The 20,165-nt window shown below is 52.2% G+C and overlaps 7 protein-coding genes across 7 annotated transcripts; 5 read left to right on the top strand and 2 right to left on the bottom strand.

Moving 5' to 3' along the window:
• Nucleotides 1–512: 512 nt before the first annotated feature.
• Triagg1_7169 (uncharacterized protein) lies at nt 513–1,358 on the top strand (the record flags this gene model as incomplete). The annotated part of the gene is made up of 4 exons (XM_062901875.1): nt 513–554; nt 603–621; nt 668–748; nt 805–1,358. 4 exons carry the CDS (start codon nt 513–515, stop codon nt 1,356–1,358), a joined length of 696 nt encoding a protein of 231 aa, XP_062753991.1.
• Nucleotides 1,359–1,881: 523 nt separating this feature from the next.
• Nucleotides 1,882–3,676, top strand: Triagg1_7168 (uncharacterized protein; the record flags this gene model as incomplete). Its single annotated transcript, XM_062901874.1, has 5 exons — nt 1,882–2,076; nt 2,142–2,273; nt 2,327–3,099; nt 3,158–3,451; nt 3,511–3,676. The coding sequence occupies 5 exons, from the start codon at nt 1,882–1,884 to the stop codon at nt 3,674–3,676; spliced, it is 1,560 nt and encodes a 519-aa protein (XP_062753990.1).
• A 644-nt stretch (nt 3,677–4,320) lies between these two features.
• Triagg1_7167 (uncharacterized protein) lies at nt 4,321–7,519 on the top strand (the record flags this gene model as incomplete). Its single annotated transcript, XM_062901872.1, has 4 exons — nt 4,321–5,187; nt 5,567–5,707; nt 5,783–6,352; nt 6,425–7,519. 4 exons carry the CDS (start codon nt 4,321–4,323, stop codon nt 7,517–7,519), a joined length of 2,673 nt encoding a protein of 890 aa, XP_062753989.1.
• A 973-nt stretch (nt 7,520–8,492) lies between these two features.
• On the top strand, nt 8,493–9,290 carry Triagg1_7166 (uncharacterized protein; the record flags this gene model as incomplete). Its single annotated transcript, XM_062901871.1, has 1 exon — nt 8,493–9,290. One exon carries the CDS (start codon nt 8,493–8,495, stop codon nt 9,288–9,290), a length of 798 nt encoding a protein of 265 aa, XP_062753988.1.
• A 1,694-nt stretch (nt 9,291–10,984) lies between these two features.
• Nucleotides 10,985–12,488, top strand: Triagg1_7165 (uncharacterized protein; the record flags this gene model as incomplete). Its single annotated transcript, XM_062901870.1, has 3 exons — nt 10,985–11,390; nt 11,460–11,996; nt 12,064–12,488. 3 exons carry the CDS (start codon nt 10,985–10,987, stop codon nt 12,486–12,488), a joined length of 1,368 nt encoding a protein of 455 aa, XP_062753987.1.
• An 889-nt stretch (nt 12,489–13,377) lies between these two features.
• On the bottom strand, nt 13,378–14,487 carry Triagg1_7164 (uncharacterized protein; the record flags this gene model as incomplete). The annotated part of the gene is made up of 1 exon (XM_062901869.1): nt 13,378–14,487. The coding sequence occupies one exon, from the start codon at nt 14,485–14,487 to the stop codon at nt 13,378–13,380; it is 1,110 nt and encodes a 369-aa protein (XP_062753986.1).
• A 988-nt stretch (nt 14,488–15,475) lies between these two features.
• On the bottom strand, nt 15,476–17,835 carry Triagg1_7163 (uncharacterized protein; the record flags this gene model as incomplete). Its single annotated transcript, XM_062901868.1, has 5 exons — nt 15,476–16,106; nt 16,169–17,009; nt 17,069–17,454; nt 17,518–17,734; nt 17,796–17,835. The coding sequence occupies 5 exons, from the start codon at nt 17,833–17,835 to the stop codon at nt 15,476–15,478; spliced, it is 2,115 nt and encodes a 704-aa protein (XP_062753985.1).
• Between the last annotated feature and the right edge of the window lie 2,330 nt (nt 17,836–20,165).

Genomic DNA, 20,165 nt, shown 5'->3' with positions numbered 1-20,165 from the left:
AAGAGGATTAGAGATGGTTTCCTCGGACTCAAGCAGGTTGGTTATAAGTCAAGTGAACTATCTGATGTCTTTAAACTCGGAGTTGTCTAGAGACCGCAGTACTCTGGTTGGACGGCTTGGAATACTCCGTACCTTGTCAACCACTCCAGGCGGTCTGAATTCATCTAGTGCTTACCAGCTCCATTCCGCTTGTCAAGCAATGCAGGTACTGTGCTTCTAGCGTGCGAGTAGTTATCATATATCTCACAAGTAAAGCCTGACTCTAGATAGTAATGTAACATGAACGTTTGTTCGGATCAGCACCAAGTACACAAGTGCGCTCAGGAGCGGTGAACACTGCAATCAACGCTCTAAAGCCACGTATCTAGTGATTCTCGCAAATACTACATTATTACCCCTAGATGATTATAATAGCAGCAGTTTGAGATCTACTCGTAATCTACTAGTTCGTGTCTCTCAAAGGGGAGAGAGACTGCTGAGATTAGCAACGATACCTACCCAGCGGGAACAAGATGAACATCTTGTGCCTACACGGAACAGGAACTAATACATCGGTGAGGTTCATCACATAATCTCGTGGGTGATTCTCTAACAAGCAGCAGATCTTCCAACTGCAATCTGGTAAGTCTTCAATGGCAAGTCCAGAAAGCCTGTTCTAACCGATTAGCGGCTCTACGACACGAACTCGAGCGAGATGGCATGTCCTTTGAATACGCGCAGGGTGGCCTCCGATGCCCCGTGGCAGAAGGTATAAGTGATACGTCCCATTGCTCGAAGTCAAGCTCACAGACCGACACATAACAGAGATAGCGGGCATGTTTCCAGACGTGTCCGACTTTTACACGTACTACGACCCACGAGAAGCTGATACAATCGTCGAAGCGGAAGATCAACTATTGGAGATGCTGAGGGAGCGGGAAGGACAATTTGACGGAATACTGGCCTTTTCCGAGTCCGCCGCGTTGGCTGCTGCTCTCATCATCCGGCATGCTCGAGAAAACCCATTCAAAGCCGAGGGGCTTTTTCGATTTGCCATATTCATATGTGGGCTGGCTCCGTTTGATCATGAGACACTGGGCGTTGCTGGAGGTCCTTTGGCGTCCAAGCCAGCGCGAGTCAAGCCGGATGACAAGAAGTCTGCGGAGGAGCACCTCATCAACATTCCCACGTACCATGTGATGGGCAGCGAAGATGAGTTGTATCCGTATGGGTTGGCATTGTATAACTGCTGCGATCCTGAAATGGCCATCAAGACGATCCATCGGGGAGGACACGAGATACCCAGCCAGGTGGAGCTGGTGAAGGAGATGACGAGAAACATCAACGCTACCATTCAGCGAGCAAATTTCATGTGTTGATGCTGATACTGTACTCGTACACAATTGGTGGCAAATTGTCGGTGCCTTTGACATGACTGATAATACCATGTCGTATTGCTTTAGTACATACTTGTAGACTACTACCTTACTTACCTTATTGAGAGGTTCTTCCCTTGCATCGTTTGTCTAGATGATAGATCGCCATGATGACGTGAGATTCTTGTGGTTGGGATCGGGATGTTGTCAAATCTCCGAAGGGGTAACGAACGCTCGATTCGGCAGCTACCTTATTAGACGAGAGGCTAGAAATCTTCTCTACCGAAGCTAATATAAGGCCAGGATTCATTTGGACCCTGAGGAGCCTCACCGCCCAAGGACCGGGTTGCCTTGGCCGTGTAAGTCTCGTTCGTATTTCCGCTTACAGTAGATCCATGTGATTATAAGGTCATACGTAGAGTTAAAGTAAAAGTACGAGTGCTGATTGGATTTGACATTCAACCTTGGTAGCCTTCTCAAGCAGAGCGACGAGTGTATGGCTACAGCACATATCTTTCTTGGGCCGATGATGCTCAACGAGTATTCAGTCGTTCTGCCAGTCATTGTCTTGTGCCTGTCGCTGTATCTTGCAACAAGAAAGCAGCTGTCTCTGCCCGCGGTCGGTAGATTGACCTCGCCCGGTCTTTTCGGATTCTGGTTTCCCGGCGTGGTTGCGAATATCCTCAGCACAAGGGAAGTCCTAGAAAAAGGTTATAGAAAGGTGTGCCTTTGGCTTTGAAGCTTTGTACAATTCGAGTTGGGATCTGGGCTCACCCGTTTTCGCAGTATAGTCTAAATGACAAAGCATTCTTTATTCCACAGCTCGAGGCAAACAACATCTTGATCCCACCAGCGTGGATCAAAGCATACAAACGAGCTCCAACGTCCGATTTGAGTTTGGATGGAGCAATTGAAGATGTGAGACAACCTTGCTGCCATTGTACCCGATCCTCGTTCTAACCCTTTTGAAGAATCTTCAGATCAGGTATCTTCTCGGCCCTCAAATACGACAAAACTCATACCATATCGAATGGACGCGCGACAGCCTAACCCCCCTCATGCCGTCCGTCTTGGACTGGCTGCACGAGGAAATCGCAGACTGTTTGGACCAGGTTCTGGGCAAAGACAATCATGACTTGCATAAAGTCAAGATCTTTCCGTTTTCGCTTTCTCTGAACTGCAGAATCGCGGCCAGAATCGTGGTGGGAAAGCCTTTATGCCGGGACGTCAAGTTCCAACATCTTTGCGAGAAGCATTCCCAGCTGCTGGTTGTGCTCAGCATGATTCTCAAGCTTCTTCCTGACTGGTGCAAGCCTCTGGTCGTGAGAATGTCGCCTTTGCGGGGGGTCCAGCGTCAAATTACCGACTTGATTCGACCATTGGTGCTAGAAAGCTACAGAACGCTGAAGCAAGGTGATCAGCATTCTAAAGGAACTGCGAGTGAATCACCCGAAGGCACTCGGCAATCATTGATGGATTCTCTTGTTCGCACGGCTGTGTCGAGGACGCCGTCTCTTACTGTTGAGGAGGACATTGTCCACGAGATTACTATGCGATTTCTCAGCATCTTGTTCCTCTTTTCGGGGAGTCCGACACTAACAGTTGCGAACATGGTTCTCGACCTCGTCAGTGAGCCACGAGAGCTATACTTTGATGCTCTACGTTCCGAGATGACGTCTGTATTCGAAAAGTACGGCGACAGATGGACGTTGGAGAATCTCAAAGAACTTGACCTCACAGACAGGTAAGTAGGCTGGGGCTGCCTCGAAGACTTCAAGCACATACTAACAAGGTCTATATAGCTTCATTAAAGAGTCGATGCGCCTACGTCCAGCAGCTTTTACCATCGCCGGCCGCAAAGTCATCAATCCTCGGGGATACACTCTCCCAGATAACTCAACCACCGTGCCGTTTGGCTCCTATTTGACTCTTCCCATGTACCCCATACATCACGATCACGACCACTACCCTCCTCGAGCTGGACACGGGTCCGAATTTGATGGTTTTCGATTCAAGGGTACGGAGAATAACGAAGCTGTGCCACTTGTGGGAAGCAGTGAAACATTTCTGTCCTGGGGCGCCGGCCGTCACATCTGGTAAGCAAGTCTTTTTCCTCTTCAGCGTCGGAGTTCTACTTTTAACATGCTGTTACTAGTCCGGGGAGATTTGCAAGTGCTGCAATACTCAAACTGTGCCTGGCTGAACTCATCCGAAAATGTGATTTCAAGCCTCGTAGTCGGATAACCGATGTCACGTTTGCAAATATCTATGTACCGAGCAAGACATTGACGGTCGAGATGAGGAGGCGAAACTCGGAGTGAACATAGAGGGCATCAAATTAATAGACTCTAGTATACCTTGGTATCTAATATCTAATGTATAATAAAACAACTGTCAAATTGATGGGCAACGAAGTAAAGGGGAGAGCTCCCCGCTGTTAGTTTAGACAACCACAGACTTGACTAACATCAATACCAGGAGACAAGTAGAGTTATATCGGCTTCACTACACTTTCTCCGACCTGAGAGCCGTCCTCTGTATTGAGGTTTGCAGCGTTTGTACTCCTTCTCTCTTAAGCTAGTAGCAGACCCGGCGGACTTTTTTCTTTCACCCTGTTACGAGTATCAGTTCCAATAAGCACTAGAATATAGCAACACAATGCATAGACCTAACACCGGCTTTTTGCAGGGTTGTCTGCCCGCTCACCTTGGGGGTAATATCGCCGACATGTAGCCTGCATATGTCCTTTGAAAAGTGATTGACGAGTATGTTCCCCGGCGTGGCGGTGTAAGTGAGATGAATGGAACGTCTCATTACAAGGCCCAGCACATCCGCCTTGATAAGTGCCTCCCCACCGCAGCCAACAGTTGCTGGTAATACATGAATGGATTCCGTATGACATATGCCGTCGTGAATCAACATCCTTACGATTGGAGGTTTGGTCGACGACACACTACCATACGCTATGGCTGCGGTTGACGTTGAAACATTCACCACTGGCCAGATCGGCCTATGGAACGGAACACAGGACGGCAAGGATGGCATCGTCGACTACAAGAACGGGCAAGCAAACGCCGAGACGAATCTCCTGTTTCCACGAGACGTGAACATCACGGTCCAGGACATGCGACATCTGCGTCCTTCGCCGCAACTCATGACGAATGGATATCAGCTCATCACAAGTCCAACGGCCGTATCGCAGCAAGACTTTGAAACCGCCGATTCAACGACCAAACACGTAATCGAGAGCGACTATTACGAGGAAGTAGGCAAAGTGGTTCGAGAGATGACACAATGCGGCCATGTGTTCCCGTACAACTTCGAGACTCGAAACCAACAGGCCAAAGTGCAGGATTACCTGAGAGACGCAATAGACCAGCCAGGACCGCGCCCCGTCGCCCACGTCGACCGAGATCTACCAAACGCCATTGTATCGCTGCAATGCGCCCTGGGCAAGGAGAAAGCCGACGACCTCTTGAAGCGACATAAACGGTGGGCGCAGGTCAATCTCTGGAGGCCCATCGGCCGCCCAGTCGTCAAGTGGCCGCTCGTCTTTGCGAACCACGATGCGATTCCAGACTGGGACTACGACACGCACATGGCACGCGTCTACAGCGTCAACGATCCCCGGATTGCCGACCGAGGGGGCAAGAGTCACAACTGCATCTTGATCGACGACGAGCGATACGCCTACCACTACGCGAGCAACGTTGCGCCGGAGGAGGCGCTGGTGTTTTTCTCGTTCCATTCGGATCCCAAGATGGTGCTGCCGCATGGAGCGTTTTGGGATGACAAGACGCCGGATGATGCGCCGCCGAGGCGATCTCTGGAGGTGCGATGTTTTGTGTTTTTCGATGATGATGTGGAATGAGGAATGAGGAGAGGATGGACTGTGTGGAGGTGATTGATGGCTGGATTATACTATAGTAGATGCAAGGTGGAAGCGGGACTGAAGTAGACAGTAGCAATTGCTTCGATGACAGCGCCTGTTTTCCAGGACAATGTCATTGTTTCATTACGACTATATGTAAATTGAAATGATTATTTATACGTAATTCTGACAATTCATCTATTGCAAGACAATTTGCTCTTCTTATCCATACCTACAACTTCATCAATCAATACAGTGTAGAATCACAGTGTTATTATATTACACTGTATAAGCTCCAGTGGCCACCTATGACGAAGGTCCCGCTAACCAACGGCGACAGGCACCGCGTATCGTCACCAGCAAAAGAAGAGCTTCAAAACCAACTTGCAACAGCTGCCTCTACCTCGACGAATTGGCAATGGCAGACGCAGATGAAAAAGAGCGCCAGAAGCAGGAGAAGCTCGCCGCCGCGAGGAAGCGCGTGAGGAATCCCGCCTCGTTTCCCAGCTCTGTCCATCAAGGTATATATGTTGGCTGACAAGGAAGGCTTCTCCAGGTCGAGCAAATGAAGAAGAAGAAGAAGAAAGATGCGTCCTCCACGAAAGCAGAGCCCAAAGGCGAAGCAGAGGCATCCGCTGCCGACACTGTTGAGGATATCTCGGAGCAGCCCCAGCAGAGCCAGGCCGATGACAACGCCATCGCAGACGACAAGGCTGTCGAAGATGACAAGGCTGTCGAAGAGCCCAAAGTCGAAGAAGAACCACGGCCTGAGGAAGAATCCAAGGCCGAGGAAGAACCTTTGGAAAAAGCCGTCGACTCGCCCCCCTCTGACACACCATCCCTCGCGCAACAATCAAAGCTCAGGTCCACCTCTTTCCGCGCCGGCTCGATCGTAGGTCTAGGTCCAGGACCAATGTCGCCCGGGCCGTTCAGTCCCGAGGGCGACACGGCCCCTGATATCTATAGAAAGCACGTGGCTAGGATAGAAGAGCTGGAGAAGGAGAACAAGCGACTCGCAAAGGATGCAACCGACTCGGAGAAGAGGTGGAAGAAGGCAGAGGAAGAATTGGCTGATTTGCGTGAGTCTGACGGCAAAGAAAGCAAAGATGGTCAGACGGAGAAGCTGGTATGTGACAGAGAGAAAGAGAGTCATCGCCTATATGCGCAAGGGCTTACATACTTACTAACGGCGTCGTAGAAGGAGGAGATTGCGTCTCTGCAGCGGCAAAACTCTCAACTACAGCAGCAAGTGTCTCGCACCTCTGGCCACGCACATCGACAATCAGTGTCAATAAACTCTCCTCCTCCGTCACTCCAGGCTGAGCTGAAGGCCAAATCAGACATAATTGAAAACATGGAAATCGAGATATCAAAGCTCAAGGCTCGTGTCGAGCGGCAGGAGAGCGGGGCATCGTCAGAAAAAGAGCAGATCACCGCACTCGAAGATAAGCTTGCCCGCGCTGAAGCCGCAGCCGGTAAAGCTCAGCGTGAGCTGCAAGACTTGAAGAAGAACCTCGAGCGGACCACCGAGAAGGCTGTCCGCGAAGGCAGCGAGCGAACTAGCGCCGAGACAAAGGCCAAGACGTTGGAACGCGAACTAGACGAAGCAAACAAGGCAAAGGAGGAACTAGAGAAGAAGGTCGAGGCACTTGACAAGAAAGTTACAACATTGACTACGCTGCATAAAGAGCAAGACGCACGATCGCAAACTCTAAGGAAAGACAAGGAGAAGGCAGAAAGCGAGGCTCAGGAGCTACGGTCCAAGGTTGAAAAGCTGGAGAGCGAAAACGCCAAGCTTGCAAGCCGCAAATCAACAGAAGGCGGTGGCGGCCTCGATGACGAAGGCGTTGATGAGCTCGAGGACGAGGGCAGGCTCAAGCTCGAGAAGAAGATTCGCAGCCTCGAAGCCGAGATTCACGAGCTTCGCAGCGGTGCCTGGATCGAGAGACGGCGCGAGATGGAAGCCACCAGTCCAGGGTTCGACGACGTAGACCTCTCGGGCAACAACCACCCTCCTGCGCACAAGAAGGGCTCGACGGGTGGCATTGGTGATTTTATTGCACATGGCCTGAATGCTCTGGCGGGAGGAGGTGACGATGAACTGCTGGCTGATGACGATGTGGAATTCGATGAAGAGGCTTTCAGAAAGGCGCACGAGGAAGAGGCCAAGAGGCGGATAGAGAGAATCAAGGAGATTAAGCGGTCGCTGAAGCATTGGGAGGGATGGAGGCTGGACGTTGTGGATGTGCGGAGAGGCGGAGGGCAAGGGATTGGAGATATATTTGACATTTAGTCATTAGTTTCTGCTCCGATTTGAGAATACGAATAAACAAGGACAAGTATATGTCAAATCTTGAAAACCCCGGTTCAGTAAGATGCTATACCCAATAAAGCTCCTTGATCAAAGTGGCACAGATGGTTCAAATTCCAGCTGATCAACCATACAGCAGGAGTCGCCCATGAATCCATCATTATTTCAAACCAGCCCAGTTCCACACGACCATGAGGATAAACAAACAGCCTAGCCGCAACGACTAAAGATGGCAAAAGCCGCGATTCATAATACCGCTGATGCCAACCCCAAGACTCGCAATTCCAATACTATAAATAACGCAGGCTTCTTAGCGAACTCATCGAAGCGGGATGAGCAGCGGCAGCGGCGGCAAATCGCTAACAACCCTGCGCCATTGATAGTGTTGTGATTGCGAGTCGTGATGTTGGAATCATCGGCATCCCATTATCAACAGCTTCTTCCTAGTATTGGTCGTTGCGGAGGGACTGGTCGTGCAAAAAGTGTCGGAGGATGCAGATGCAACTTTGGTGTGTGAGTGCAGCTCGCGGCCTTTTAATACCTTGATGAATGAGCGCAATGTGACTCATGGAACCACTTGTGATCCTTGCCGAACTTTAATGCTTGTGCCTATCGACGGCTGCTGAACTCTATTGCTTGGGTCCGGAACGAGAGTTGGTTGAGTCATTGCCGAATCTAATGAGCTAGGCCGACAAGACAGTTGGCTTTTGATATCGCTGTGGTACTGCTGACGAGTCGTCCTTTAAAGTCATCATGCTCGAAAACTCTACGTTAGTACCTGTGTAAAAATGTTGCGATGGGAATTGAAGTGCATGTTGGATATGCCAAGTGACATCATCGGCCGTGTAAAATATGTAAGCGGGGAGAGGAGTAAAAGCTTCATTCAACTTTCATCTCACAGTTTCCCATCTCCACTTTGCGTGGCTTTTTCTCTCCCACCTTCAATCCCCAAGCAATGGCAGCATCGGGCCAAAAGACGTTCCTCATCACCGGCGCCGGGCGGGGCATCGGCCGGGGCCTGTCCCGGATCCTGCTCCAGACCGGCCACCGGGTCTTCCTCCTGGACAGCAACAAGGCCGAGCTGGACCACACCGCCGGGCTGCTGGCAAAATCGCATCGGCGCGGACAAGACTTCGAGACGGCGCTGTGCGACCTTCGACAGCCGCGGGAGATTGGCGCGGCGGTGCAGCAGGCGGACAAGCTGTTTGCAAGCCGGCTGGATTGTCTGGTCAACAACGCGGCGTACACGGGCGGCGTGGGCGGCACGAGCCTGGCGGACATGACGCTGGAGGAGTGGAACAAGAGCATCGAGACGAACCTGACGGCGCCGATGCTCATGACGCAGGCGTGTCTGGGGATGCTGCGCGCGGCAAGGGGCTGTGTGGTTCACGTCTCGTCCACCCGGGCCGTCATGAGCGAGCCCAACAACGAGCCCTACTCGACGACAAAGGCCGGGATGCTGGGCCTGGCGCAGAGCATGGCGGTTTCTCTGGCGCCGGACGGCATCCGCGTGAGCGCGGTGCTTCCGGGCTGGATCCACGTCTTGAACGAGAGCCGCGAGGCGGATGAAAAGGGCGTCAAGTGGGAGGACGGGTTGAGCGAGGCGGACATGCGGTGGCAGCTCACGGGGAGGGTGGGAAAGGTCGAGGACGTTGCCAAGGCGGTGCTGTATCTGGCGGAGAGCGAGGGCGTGACGGGGGTGGAGATGGTGGTGGACGGAGGAGTGACGAGGAAGATGGTGTATCCGGAGTGATGGACATGTGGACAAGATGCGGGTGCGAGGGGGGGGGGGGGGGGGGATTTGACAGGTTTACGATGGTGGCACAATATCATCTCATGATGTTGGAGGAGCAGAACCAGGCCGAGGCAAAGCAACTAGCCAAGTTTGTGGTGCAACAGAAGATGCGAAACAGCGTGCAGCAAGCAGGCCATTATGACGACGGCGGAAGACTCGGTGCTGCTTCCCCCTTGCATTGCCTCGCATCACTTTACGCGAGAGGAGGAGGGGAATTTAAAGCACGGCTGCATTGCTGCCATCTCCAACACAGGACTTCCTCATTCGACATGCGACAGGGAACCCCGCACGCGCTACACGGGCTGGTGTGCTTGTTTAGAGCAGCTGGTTATTTTGCTTGGTCGCACGACTGAGCCCGGATAAAGGGAATGTGTGTGGTGGGTGGTGCATTGCGCGAGTTTGGGGGGAGAATCGGGAAGTTGGAGAAGAAGAGGACAAGTTGGCGTTTATGGTGTTTTGAGCCTCACGACAAGAACAACAACAACACGAGCAACCGTTACTCGCCTGTAAGCTGTGCTGCCTTGTACTGTACTTGCTATTGACGTCAGTTGCTGCTCCATGAGGTATTCAAAGACTGGCTCCTATATCGGCGTCGATGGAGACATGCCCTTTCAAAAACCCACGCCTCACCCTGCTGGAAGCAAGTAATAATAAAATCTTGTCGAGTTAGTAATGACCCGTCCCTTGCAGTGGATCCTCCAGCTGTGGGGGAAGACACACACACACAAGGACAAGGACAAGGACAAGGACAGGCGTGAGAAGACGGAGAAGCTGGACTTGGAGTAGTAGTCCGATGCCAGGCGAGGGGGGAGGGAGAGAGACAGAGAGAGAAACACCTCAACTCGCTTGTTCCTCAAGTTTGCTGTCCAAAAGCATTGGCATACTGCAGACAATACCGAAGCAGCCAAAGCATGAAAAAGATGTTGTAATTAGTAGTTCATAGTAATACCGAGCAACATCAGCGTCGCCGTAGTGAAATTATGGGCTTCTCATGGGTCCCAGCTCCGTTGTTCGGCGCCCATCATATCGATACCAACTAATTGATAACAACGATTGCTTCTCTCTTCTCTTTTTTTCTTTCTCTCTCTCTCTCTCTTATTCCCGGTTCTTCGTTTGGCCAAAAGGGTATGCGTCACACAATTAGACATATAAACCCCCATCGAATCCCGTCCATCCTTTGCTAACCTCGACATTTCTTCCTAATTGAAAGTCGATCTCCGTTCGGCTCCCCGCGCGTTCTCCGATCCGGTTGCTGCACCCCACCTTTTTTTTTGATCGCATCGCATCGGCTATCGTTTTGTGCTTTCGGCTTCGCCACCAAGATAAACAGCTTGGGAACCACAGCTTGGTCGCAACAACGCTTCCGGTTTCGCCTTTGATATACGCGCTGTCGCGAGACAGAACCAGCTCAAAGCGAATCGTACCAAGCAAGTTTACATCTTAAAAAAAGAAAGCCAAAAGAGGAGGAATACAAGCAACCTCTGTGGCATCTCCCGGCTATATCATAGATCGTCCCGCTATCGGCTTCAACCTTTGCGACACTTACCTCGGGAAACACGCCCATTATACCGAGCCTCTTGGGTCCCAAGGCTAAGCAGCCTCTATATCATTGAAATAACCCATTCGACATCCACGTCTTCTTCTCGCCCACCATGAGTGCAGCTCCTCGCCTCCTCGCCTCCCTCTCCCGCCGCGCCGCCCTCCGTCCTCTCCAGCCTCTCCGACCTCTTCGATCCTCCTTTGGCGCCGTCCAGACGCTGTCCGTTGCCGCTCGCACCATGGCCACCGCAAGCAAGATCAAGGTCCAGAACCCCGTCGTCGAGCTGGACGGCGACGAGATGACCCGCATCATCTGGCAGAGCATCAAGGACCGCTTCATCTACCCCTATCTCGACATTGACCTCAAGTACTACGACCTGGGACTCGAGTACCGTGACGAGACAAACGACCAGGTCACTCTGGATGCCGCCGAGGCCATCAAGAAGTACTCTGTCGGTGTCAAGTGCGCCACCATCACCCCTGACGAGGCCCGCGTCAAGGAGTTCAACCTCAAGCAGAGTAAGTTTGCTTTTCTCTTAGAACTCTTGTAAACTCGTCTTATAAACTCGTCCAACTCAATGTTTCTAGTGTGGCTCTCTCCCAACGGCACCATCCGAAACGCTCTCGGCGGCACCGTCTTCCGCGAGCCCATCGTCATCCCCCGCGTCCCCCGTCTCGTCCCCGGCTGGAAGCAGCCCATCATCATCGGCCGCCACGCCTTCGGCGACCAGTACCGCGCCAAGGACCTTGTCGTCCCCGGCCCCGGCAAGCTGAGCATGGTCTTCACTCCCGAAGGCGGCAAGCCCCAGGAGATTGAGGTCTTCCGGTTCAAGGAGGGCGGCGGCGTCTCCCAGACCCAGTACAACACCGACGACTCCATCACCGGCTTCGCCCACGCCTCGTTCAAGCTGGCCTTGGACAAGAAGCTGCCCCTGTACATGAGCACCAAGAACACCATCCTCAAGAAGTACGACGGCCGCTTCAAGGACATCTTCCAGGAGCTGTACGATGCCAAGTACAAGCCCGAGTTCGAGGCCAAGGGCATCTGGTACGAGCACCGTCTGATTGACGACATGGTTGCCCAGATGATCAAGAGCTCCGGCGGCTACATTATGGCACTCAAGAGTAAGCATCCCCCCCCCCTGGATTCATAAAATGAGCTATACTGACTGACTTTTTTCCTCTCCCGCAGACTACGACGGCGACGTCCAGTCCGACATTGTCGCCCAGGGCTTCGGCTCCCTCGGCCTCATGACCTCGGTCCTCATCACCCCCGACGGCAAGACCTTTGAGTCCGAGGCCGCCCACGGCACCGTCACCCGCCACTACCGCGAGCACCAAAAGGGCCGCGAGACATCCACCAACCCCATCGCCTCCATCTTCGCCTGGACCCGCGGCCTCGTCCAGCGCGGCAAGCTCGACGACACCCCCGACCTCGTCGCCTTCGCCGAGAGCCTCGAGAAGGCCTGCGTCGACACCGTCGACGTCGACGGCATCATGACCAAGGATCTCGCCCTGGCGTGCGGCAAGACTGGTCGCGAGGATTATGTTACTACGAATGAGTATATGGATGCTGTTGAGAGGAGGCTCAAGTCTATGCTTGGCGCTAAGCTGTAAATCTGGGATTTTTTTGATATCTTGGTTTACTTGAGACGATGAGCGTGATTTTGAAATGAAGAAGAAGAAAAACACAATAATCAAAACCTCTATTATAATGGAGAGAAAAAAAACAACACAGGAGATGATGTATAAAGGGAGGGGGACGAAATGAGCGCAATTGTATACCACTATGTATCAAGTATTTCGATAGAGATGTCATCGTACATAGAATTGTTTTGTTCAAAGACCATTTGTCGAGATGTCTAGGAATAAACCACAGCGTCGAAGAAGCAAAAAAACAAAACCATTCATCACAACACGTCCAATATTATCGTCTCACTTTCGTGTATTAAAAAAACAACATCCATCACTTCGCTTCATATGCAGCGCAGCCTAATTTCTCGTAGTTTAAATTTCTATTTTTTTTTTTTTTTTTACTAGAATACATCTATTATTACCAACACATTCCAAGTTGTTAGGGAACAAAAAAAAAAAAAAAAAGAAAGAGAAAAAAGAAAACGGCATGAAGAATTACACGTCAAGTAAAAATCCATCCGACAGTTCCCCCCTTCAAAGAGGACATCCAAACACATCCGCCCTTCCCCCTAAAGCCCGAGGTTTCCATTGGCCTCCCTCCTCCTCTGAGTCTGACAAATGCAAAGGTTGGTTCTTCTTGGTTTTGGGAAAACAGAAAAACGTCGTCGCTTTGTTTCCATGCCCTTGGCAGGATAAAAAAATCCGCGAAAGAGAGAGAGAAAGCAATTCTGATTCCTTCCAGACGTTATGGATAGAGCCGAGACCAGATAACAGCATAAACTTTTCATCATGGTGCATACCCTTATGGCTGCGCAAATAACCATGTCTCTCAAGTGCGTAATCCCCAAAGGAATAATCATCAGGGAACTCCTCATTCGTCTTTGCTCGCTGCCGCAGCGTCCTTCTTGGATTTACGCGCCGTTGGCGTTGCCTCGACATCGCTCTTGCGCTTCTTCTTGGTCGGCCGGCTTGAAGACCCTCTAGGCTTGTATCCGGTATCGTCGTCCCTCTTGCGCTTGCTGCTGCGGGCCGCGGGTGTCGCTCCGAAGTCGCCATCGTCGTCCATGCTGGCATCGCCGTCTCCGCGCTCAGCCGCAGCACTGAGCCGCGCAGCCGCGCCAGCCTTCTTGCCCTTGCCGCTGGCTTTACTGCCGCCACGCTCGCCTTTAGCACTTCCGCGTGGCTTTCGCGCGCTGGCGTGACTGCTTCCGCCGCCAGCCCCCGTACCAGCCCCCGCAGCCTCGTCGTCGCCGTCGCCATGCGTCTCTCCGTCTTGGAGGAAGATCTTTGGTGCATGTTTCCGCAGCCAATTTGTGACACTAGTAGGGTTCTTGGTCTGAGGATTTGAAGGGGGACGCGCAATGGGGTGGGCGAGCGGCGCCATCGTGGGCAGGGTCGAGTCAGGGTCGATTCCGGTATCGACGAGGTAGATGTAGTCGTCAATATCGTCGGCCGAGAGGAAATGTGCAGGATGGGACTCGCCATCGGGAGCACCCAAGTCGGCAATGAACGAGGATTTGGTCTCTTTAGCCGAATCATAAGTCGAATGAGGGATGTCGCTGAGCATCTGCTCGAGTTTCTTCATGGCAGCCTCCTTATCCTTGCTGCGATCACGGTCCATGGGCAAGCAGAGGGCGCCGTCGTCTGAGGGAGGCTTGAGAGACAGGTCTATCCGTCGGTCTGGGGGAATCTGCGGAGAATTGTTGACTTCGAGAAGAAGGTCCAGTAGCCGGCTGCAGATAGCAAATGACGGGTTAGATTCGTGGAGACCAAGGACAGCAGGGAATTGCACATACTCATTCTCTATGGCCAAGCGCTTCACCGTGTTGGCGGCCTTGGCCTCTTGCTTGTGCAGCTCCTCGCACTCGTGCATCTTGTTGTCGAAGACGATACGCATCTTCCGATACTTCTTTTTCCACGACTTGTAGCCCGCTGGCCTCCGCTCGGAGCCGCCGTCGGCTTTGGCTGGGGAATCAGCCATCGCGGCGGCTGGATGGGGGTGGATTGGCAGGGTTGATGAAGCTATCGTGAATGCGGTGCGGAATGCGCGATTCCGGCGTGTGTTCAAGAGCAGTCGCGCGATGTATCCGGAGCAAATGGGTTGTTAAAATGAACGACTAATAAATTCGTAGCAGGCCCGAGAAGAGACGTGTTGGCCGATGGCATTGACGATGGAAGAGGAAAAGAGAAAGGAAGAGAGAGAGAGAGGTCGTTAACGCATTATGGACAGGAAAGAAGAAAAAAGTGGGTGGTAACGAAAGGAAGAAGCGTCAAAGGAGGCTGATGGGAAAGCAAAGGGGCGTTCGGCGCGATGCTGTTCGTTAGCATCAACTCATTGGATCAATCGACGGACTCGATCAAATTCTGGGCAATCAATTTTTGTCTTCCGACGCGCTGAAGGTTGGCGCTACTGGCGAGCGCTGCAGGTGCTTCAGGGCCTGCACAGGCACTAAAAGGCGCTGTTTCAATGGACGGCATTTCGACGCAGCTCGTGTCATTGGGGCGATGCCAGGTTGCAGTAGCGTCCGTTGGCCAATTCAGTTTTGGATCAACAGCTTCCAACGGCGCGATTACAGGGTAACGAAGCAAACATTGATTTGCAGATGACCAAGAGACTGGATTCACACTTGATGATTCCATCAGTAATGGGTATGACGAGTTGTTACGCGTGTCAATTAGCAGGTATTTGTTGGATTTTTTTTTTTTTTTTTTTTTTTTTTTTTTTTTTCACATTTACATCTTCAACGCAGACAACGATCATTGCTTTGAACCTTACTTCTTTCTTCGTCGGCTCTTCTAATATTATTCATCCATTACTGTATATGCTTTACATAGTGCCCACCAACAAACCATTTTCAACCTGACATCAACTGACCCGCCATTGGAACTGTTTCTTGTGCCTGTCATTGTTTTTTCCCGTTGCTCTCCATCTGCCGTAAATGCAGCTCATCCCAACCCCGTCTCATCAATCACGATGAGACCTCCTTGCCCAGTCTTTCCAGCTCTTCGCTGATAAATTGTGAAGCGTTAATCATCTCCGTGCTGCCATATACTACCCGCTTGCGGGCACGATCCCCGCTTGTTCTGCTAACCCACTCGTGTAGGTTTCCGTATTCCTCCATGCTGCCGCCGCCAACTGTGAAGACGACTGCTTCACTAAAGCCCTGCCGTCGTTGTCCAAAGCTTGCTGTTTGGCCAGCTTGCGATCCCGGGAGGCCGCCCGGTGCGCTTCCTGCCCCGCCTGATCGGACGGCGCTCGGTGGTGGCACGGTACCTCGCGCATTGGCAGAGCGAGGATCAAAGTACAGGTAGTTCTCCGTCTTGGCGATCGCCGAAGATGAGGCCGTGGAGGGCTCCATGATAGACTCGACAATCTTGGTAATCGTGAGGTCACGATCCGCTGGTAAAAAGTTCTTAACTCCGCTAATCAGAGAATCAAAGTTTGATGTTAGGCCAGATGGGACGCCAGTCTCCTTGAGGCGGTCTGTCAAGCGGGAGGAAATGGAGGAAAATCGACCAAATAGGTCGGACGAGGCGGCCTGCTGGTTGGAGTTGTTGTTGATCGTGGTCAATTGTGTCATCTTGGTAGTAGCCCGCACCCTGATCCATCGTTAGCGAAACAATCTCGTAACCATACTTGCCATAAGCCATCTATAACTTACTGTCGAACGTAGGACAGGGATGAAACATCTGCACCCGCTGCTTCCAGAGCCTTCTCGAACGACTCGAAATCGGCCCGCCCGACTTCTTGTTCCGTGCTCAGGAACCAAATGATAAACAGCCGTAGCTTGTCTGTAGGCTCGTTGCCCTTGTTCTCGTCCTTGATGATTTCCAAAATCTGAGCCTTTGTTTGCTTCATAACGTTTTCCTCCGTCTGGAAGTAGTTGTCCAGCTGTCGATCCTTGATACCAGATAATAACGCCGCCAGTATGTTCATGTGCATGTCCAGAATGCTTTTACGCTCCCGCATCTCTGGCAACAATGTTATCGCGGCCTTGAGATGTTGTGCGCTTGCACTCGTATCGTTTTGCAAGTCTTCCAAGCTCGACACTCCCGTCGTCTTCGTGATGGCAGCAGTCTCCTCCTTATACTTGGTTAATTCTGCGTCGATGTCCTCTGCCACCTGTGGGAACGGGACGCCGGCATTCTTGATCCAAAAGAAGTCGTTGGCGGTCAAGTCGTAACCCTTCTTTGATGTGCCCCTGGCGGGGTTGCTCTCGTCAACCGGTGACTCGATTGTGATGCGGTTAAGTTTGATAGAGAGAACATCGTGGACAAGAGACTGATATGTCCATGAATGCGACAACATGGGTATCAAGTCAACGTTGCGGTCGAGGAGGATAAGTACGGGCCTGGAGCTTGGTGTGCCGGCTGCTGTAGGTCGCGCGTTGGAGAATAGGTTGTCTTTTGAGTTTAGAATATGATCTCGGAGTTTGCGGTCGAGCCGTTGCGCAACCATCTCCGCGGCGGCACCTTTGGGGCAGCGAATGATTGGAATGACGCCTGTAACGATGCAAGTCAATATACGGATCCTCGCAATGTGCTCAATTGCCTCGACTCACCCATGGTCACCACGACGCTGAAAAGACCACTGACAATCCTATCCACCACCGCGTCCAGCTCGGCATCGCTCGTCTTTGCACTGTTGAGAGCCCAATATGTGTGCTCGTTTTGCATCCCCAAGCTGAAGAGATCCGGCTCGGCAACAATAAAGTTCAGATATTGGTCAAAAAGCTGCGCAATCTTGTCCGATGTCCCTGCTTCAGCCGTTTGTGTGGCGAATTCTTCCAGTAGGACTCGAGGGAGAGAGGACAGGAAGTTGACGTAAGCCGGCGAGTACAGTCCCTTTTGTAAATCTTCAGTCATGAGCTGCAGGTTCCGCGCATTCGGCTCGAGCAGATATATGACTGGGACGTCGGGTATGGGATATCGCGGAGTGCCAATATGCCTGCGTGGCGAGCAATTAGACGTGGTCTCGCATTGGCGTAGACATCAAACATAGGGAACTAACATGTGCATTGTCACTCCCATAGAGCGCAAGTCGCTGACGCGCATGACACTGCTGATGACATCTCTACCAAGGTCATCGAAGACGAGGACTTTCCAGATGGGGTTCCCTTCAGCGTCGAGGATCGGGGCAACGGGGGCCAGCAATCCGTTGGCATGGGCTTCTTCCGTCTCGCTCGACTCGATGGTTTCGTTGAGGTTGAGGATCTTTTTAAGAGAGGCTGCGGCACACCGGATTATCAGAATTGGACGTTGTCCACCAGACTAACTGAACATTCTCACCTATCTGGCGATCCCGCAGAGAGTTTGATTTGGACGCCATGGTCGGAGAGAGCTCGAGTTGTCGTATTTAGTAGATACGTCGGTACGGGGAGTACTCTCGACTTGGGAGGCCACGCAATGGGAGACGGCCGAGGACTCGCTCACTGCTCCACAACTATGGCAGGATCAAAATCAATCGTTGGTACGCATGCGCATGCGATTTCCGAGCACAAAAGAAGAGGAATCCGCAGCCAACTGGAGTTTGCGCCGATTGTTGAGCAGAGTCTGAGCTTGAGGCCACGATATCGAATTACCCCCCCAAAGCCAGCTGCGAAACGGAGCTCTCCCGCTATAACTGCCCCCCCGGCAGGTCACTGACTTGCACGCTAAGAACTGAACACTTGCTCTACTCGGTAGCTGCTGCTGTGGTCTGTCGCGGACCGACTGAATGGCCGAGCTGCCCGTCCACCTTGGAACCTTCCAAGTGGAGCTCCACTATGACATGCCCCCGGCAAAGTACGAGTACGATTCCGGGCGCGTGTTGGTGCCTGACTTCTGGGGCGGCCAGCCAGCACGGCTTGTCTACCAAACACGACTTTTTACAAGCATTGACAACGCTCCGTCAACATCAATCTCCCGTCTCCATCGGGTTGCGACACGTCCAGCATCGGTGCCATCGAGGAACGGCGTGTCTAGACCTCTGGTGCTTCGAGAAGAGGGAATTCGCGACCAATAACTCCCGCGACGGCAATTTTCTGTTGTTTCCCACCCCCCCTTACTTTCCTGGTGCGTCTTGCACGGCTGGGACAGGGCGAGCTACATACGTGTTCGCCTCCGGATAATACTGTAAACACCTGGCGGCAAAGGGGGCCATGAAGCTTCTGTTTCTACCGAGTACGAGTACAGAGTAGGCTGCGAACAGGATAGAAATCTGCTGCGTCAAGTGCAGCAGCCGCAGGGTATGCCCACCTCCTCCTCCAATCCCCTCCTCCAGCACTCCTTTCCCCATCATGCAAGCCTCTTCATCTTCTTCCCGAGAGCGATTTCTTTCCATCTTTCTTCTTTCTTTGCCTGCGCAAGCGTCTGTCTGGTGTTGGCGCGGCCTTGATGTTTGGAGCGACCCTCTTGTATCGCGTGACGGCCATGATCAAAATCCATGGGCCGCGCTCTCTATAATCCTTTTGTTACCATTAAAATGCGAGACGTTGAGCAAAGCGACTTGCGCGGCCTCGGCCTTGAAATGGTGTTGGGACATGGGCCTCTCTGTAAAAAATCAGGGAGCTCCCAGCTGCCAAGAGGGTGTGTTATCGTTGAGGCCTGACGAGCAGTGTTCCGCCGTGCCTGCATCCTAGCCGCGCCCGGGTCTAGATGTGAAAGGCCGCGAGATGTCGGCAAGGCGATTAAAGTACCGTGCTGGCTGTTGCGCCTTGTCGCAGCCCATCGGCAGGTTGCCAATCACGCGACGCCCGCCTTGGGCTGTCGTGGCGGCGTCACTTGGAGGCTTTGGGGATGCCTCTTGTCACAACCGGGATCGGGACATGCCTGCGCTCCGTCTGTCAGCACTCCGACCGGCATTTTAAAATGGGAAGGGAAAAAAAGAGAGAGGGGAGAAAACAAGAAGAGCAAAAGAGGCTATTTCGAAAATCATCGTCCAATTGTTTTCGATCCACGCAGCTCTTTTTCTTTTTTTCTTGTTCTTAATCCGCCTGGCGCCTTGTCACCTTGATGGCGGCACACATGCTCTATGTTTGCTTGCCTTGCCGATCCTTGGCTAGCGACGGCGCTCCACCCTCTGCCTCTGTACGAGTACTGGCAACTTTACCTTTGCATCAATTGTTTCGCATCGAATTGCGCACTGGCGGTGTCGTCTCGCCATTGTTCTGCTCATCTGCGTCATACCGCCGACAGCTTCAATTTTCTTTTTCTTGTTTCTTTTTCTTGTTTCTTTTCCCGCATGAAGCCATGACAATTCTCTTCTACTTCATTTTTTTCTCTGCAAAATGCTAACCCACCCTCTTTTTTTTCCTTCAACAGAACTCGCCCTACCACCCCTTGTCCATGCAAATTTGCCCTTTCCGTACTAGCGCTCTGCTGCCGAACTCTGCCGACAATCTTCCGCTAGGCCTCGAGTGGCTTGTGCCAAGTACTGTCGCACATCAACTCTTCGGGTGAGTACTTGGAGCTCTGGTTGCACCGCCTCACTTCCCCCCTGCAGCACTTCTGCATGAACGCCACAGCCACACCCACGCGACATTGGCAGCTCGCGTTTCCAGCATCGACGTCACATTAACAGACCAAACTTCCCTTTGTTTTCCCTTGAATACCTTACCTGCCGGAGTAAACAGAACCAATCATCTCCTCGGTTGCTGATGGAATCTTAATAGCACTAGA

Source organism: Trichoderma aggressivum (genome assembly GCF_033847375.1).
Source record: "Trichoderma aggressivum f. europaeum strain CBS 100526 chromosome Unknown scaffold_030, whole genome shotgun sequence".
Lineage (NCBI taxonomy): Eukaryota > Fungi > Ascomycota > Sordariomycetes > Hypocreales > Hypocreaceae > Trichoderma > Trichoderma aggressivum.
The sequence above is the reverse complement of the archived record's forward strand: the minus strand, read 5'-3'. Positions and strand labels throughout refer to the sequence as shown.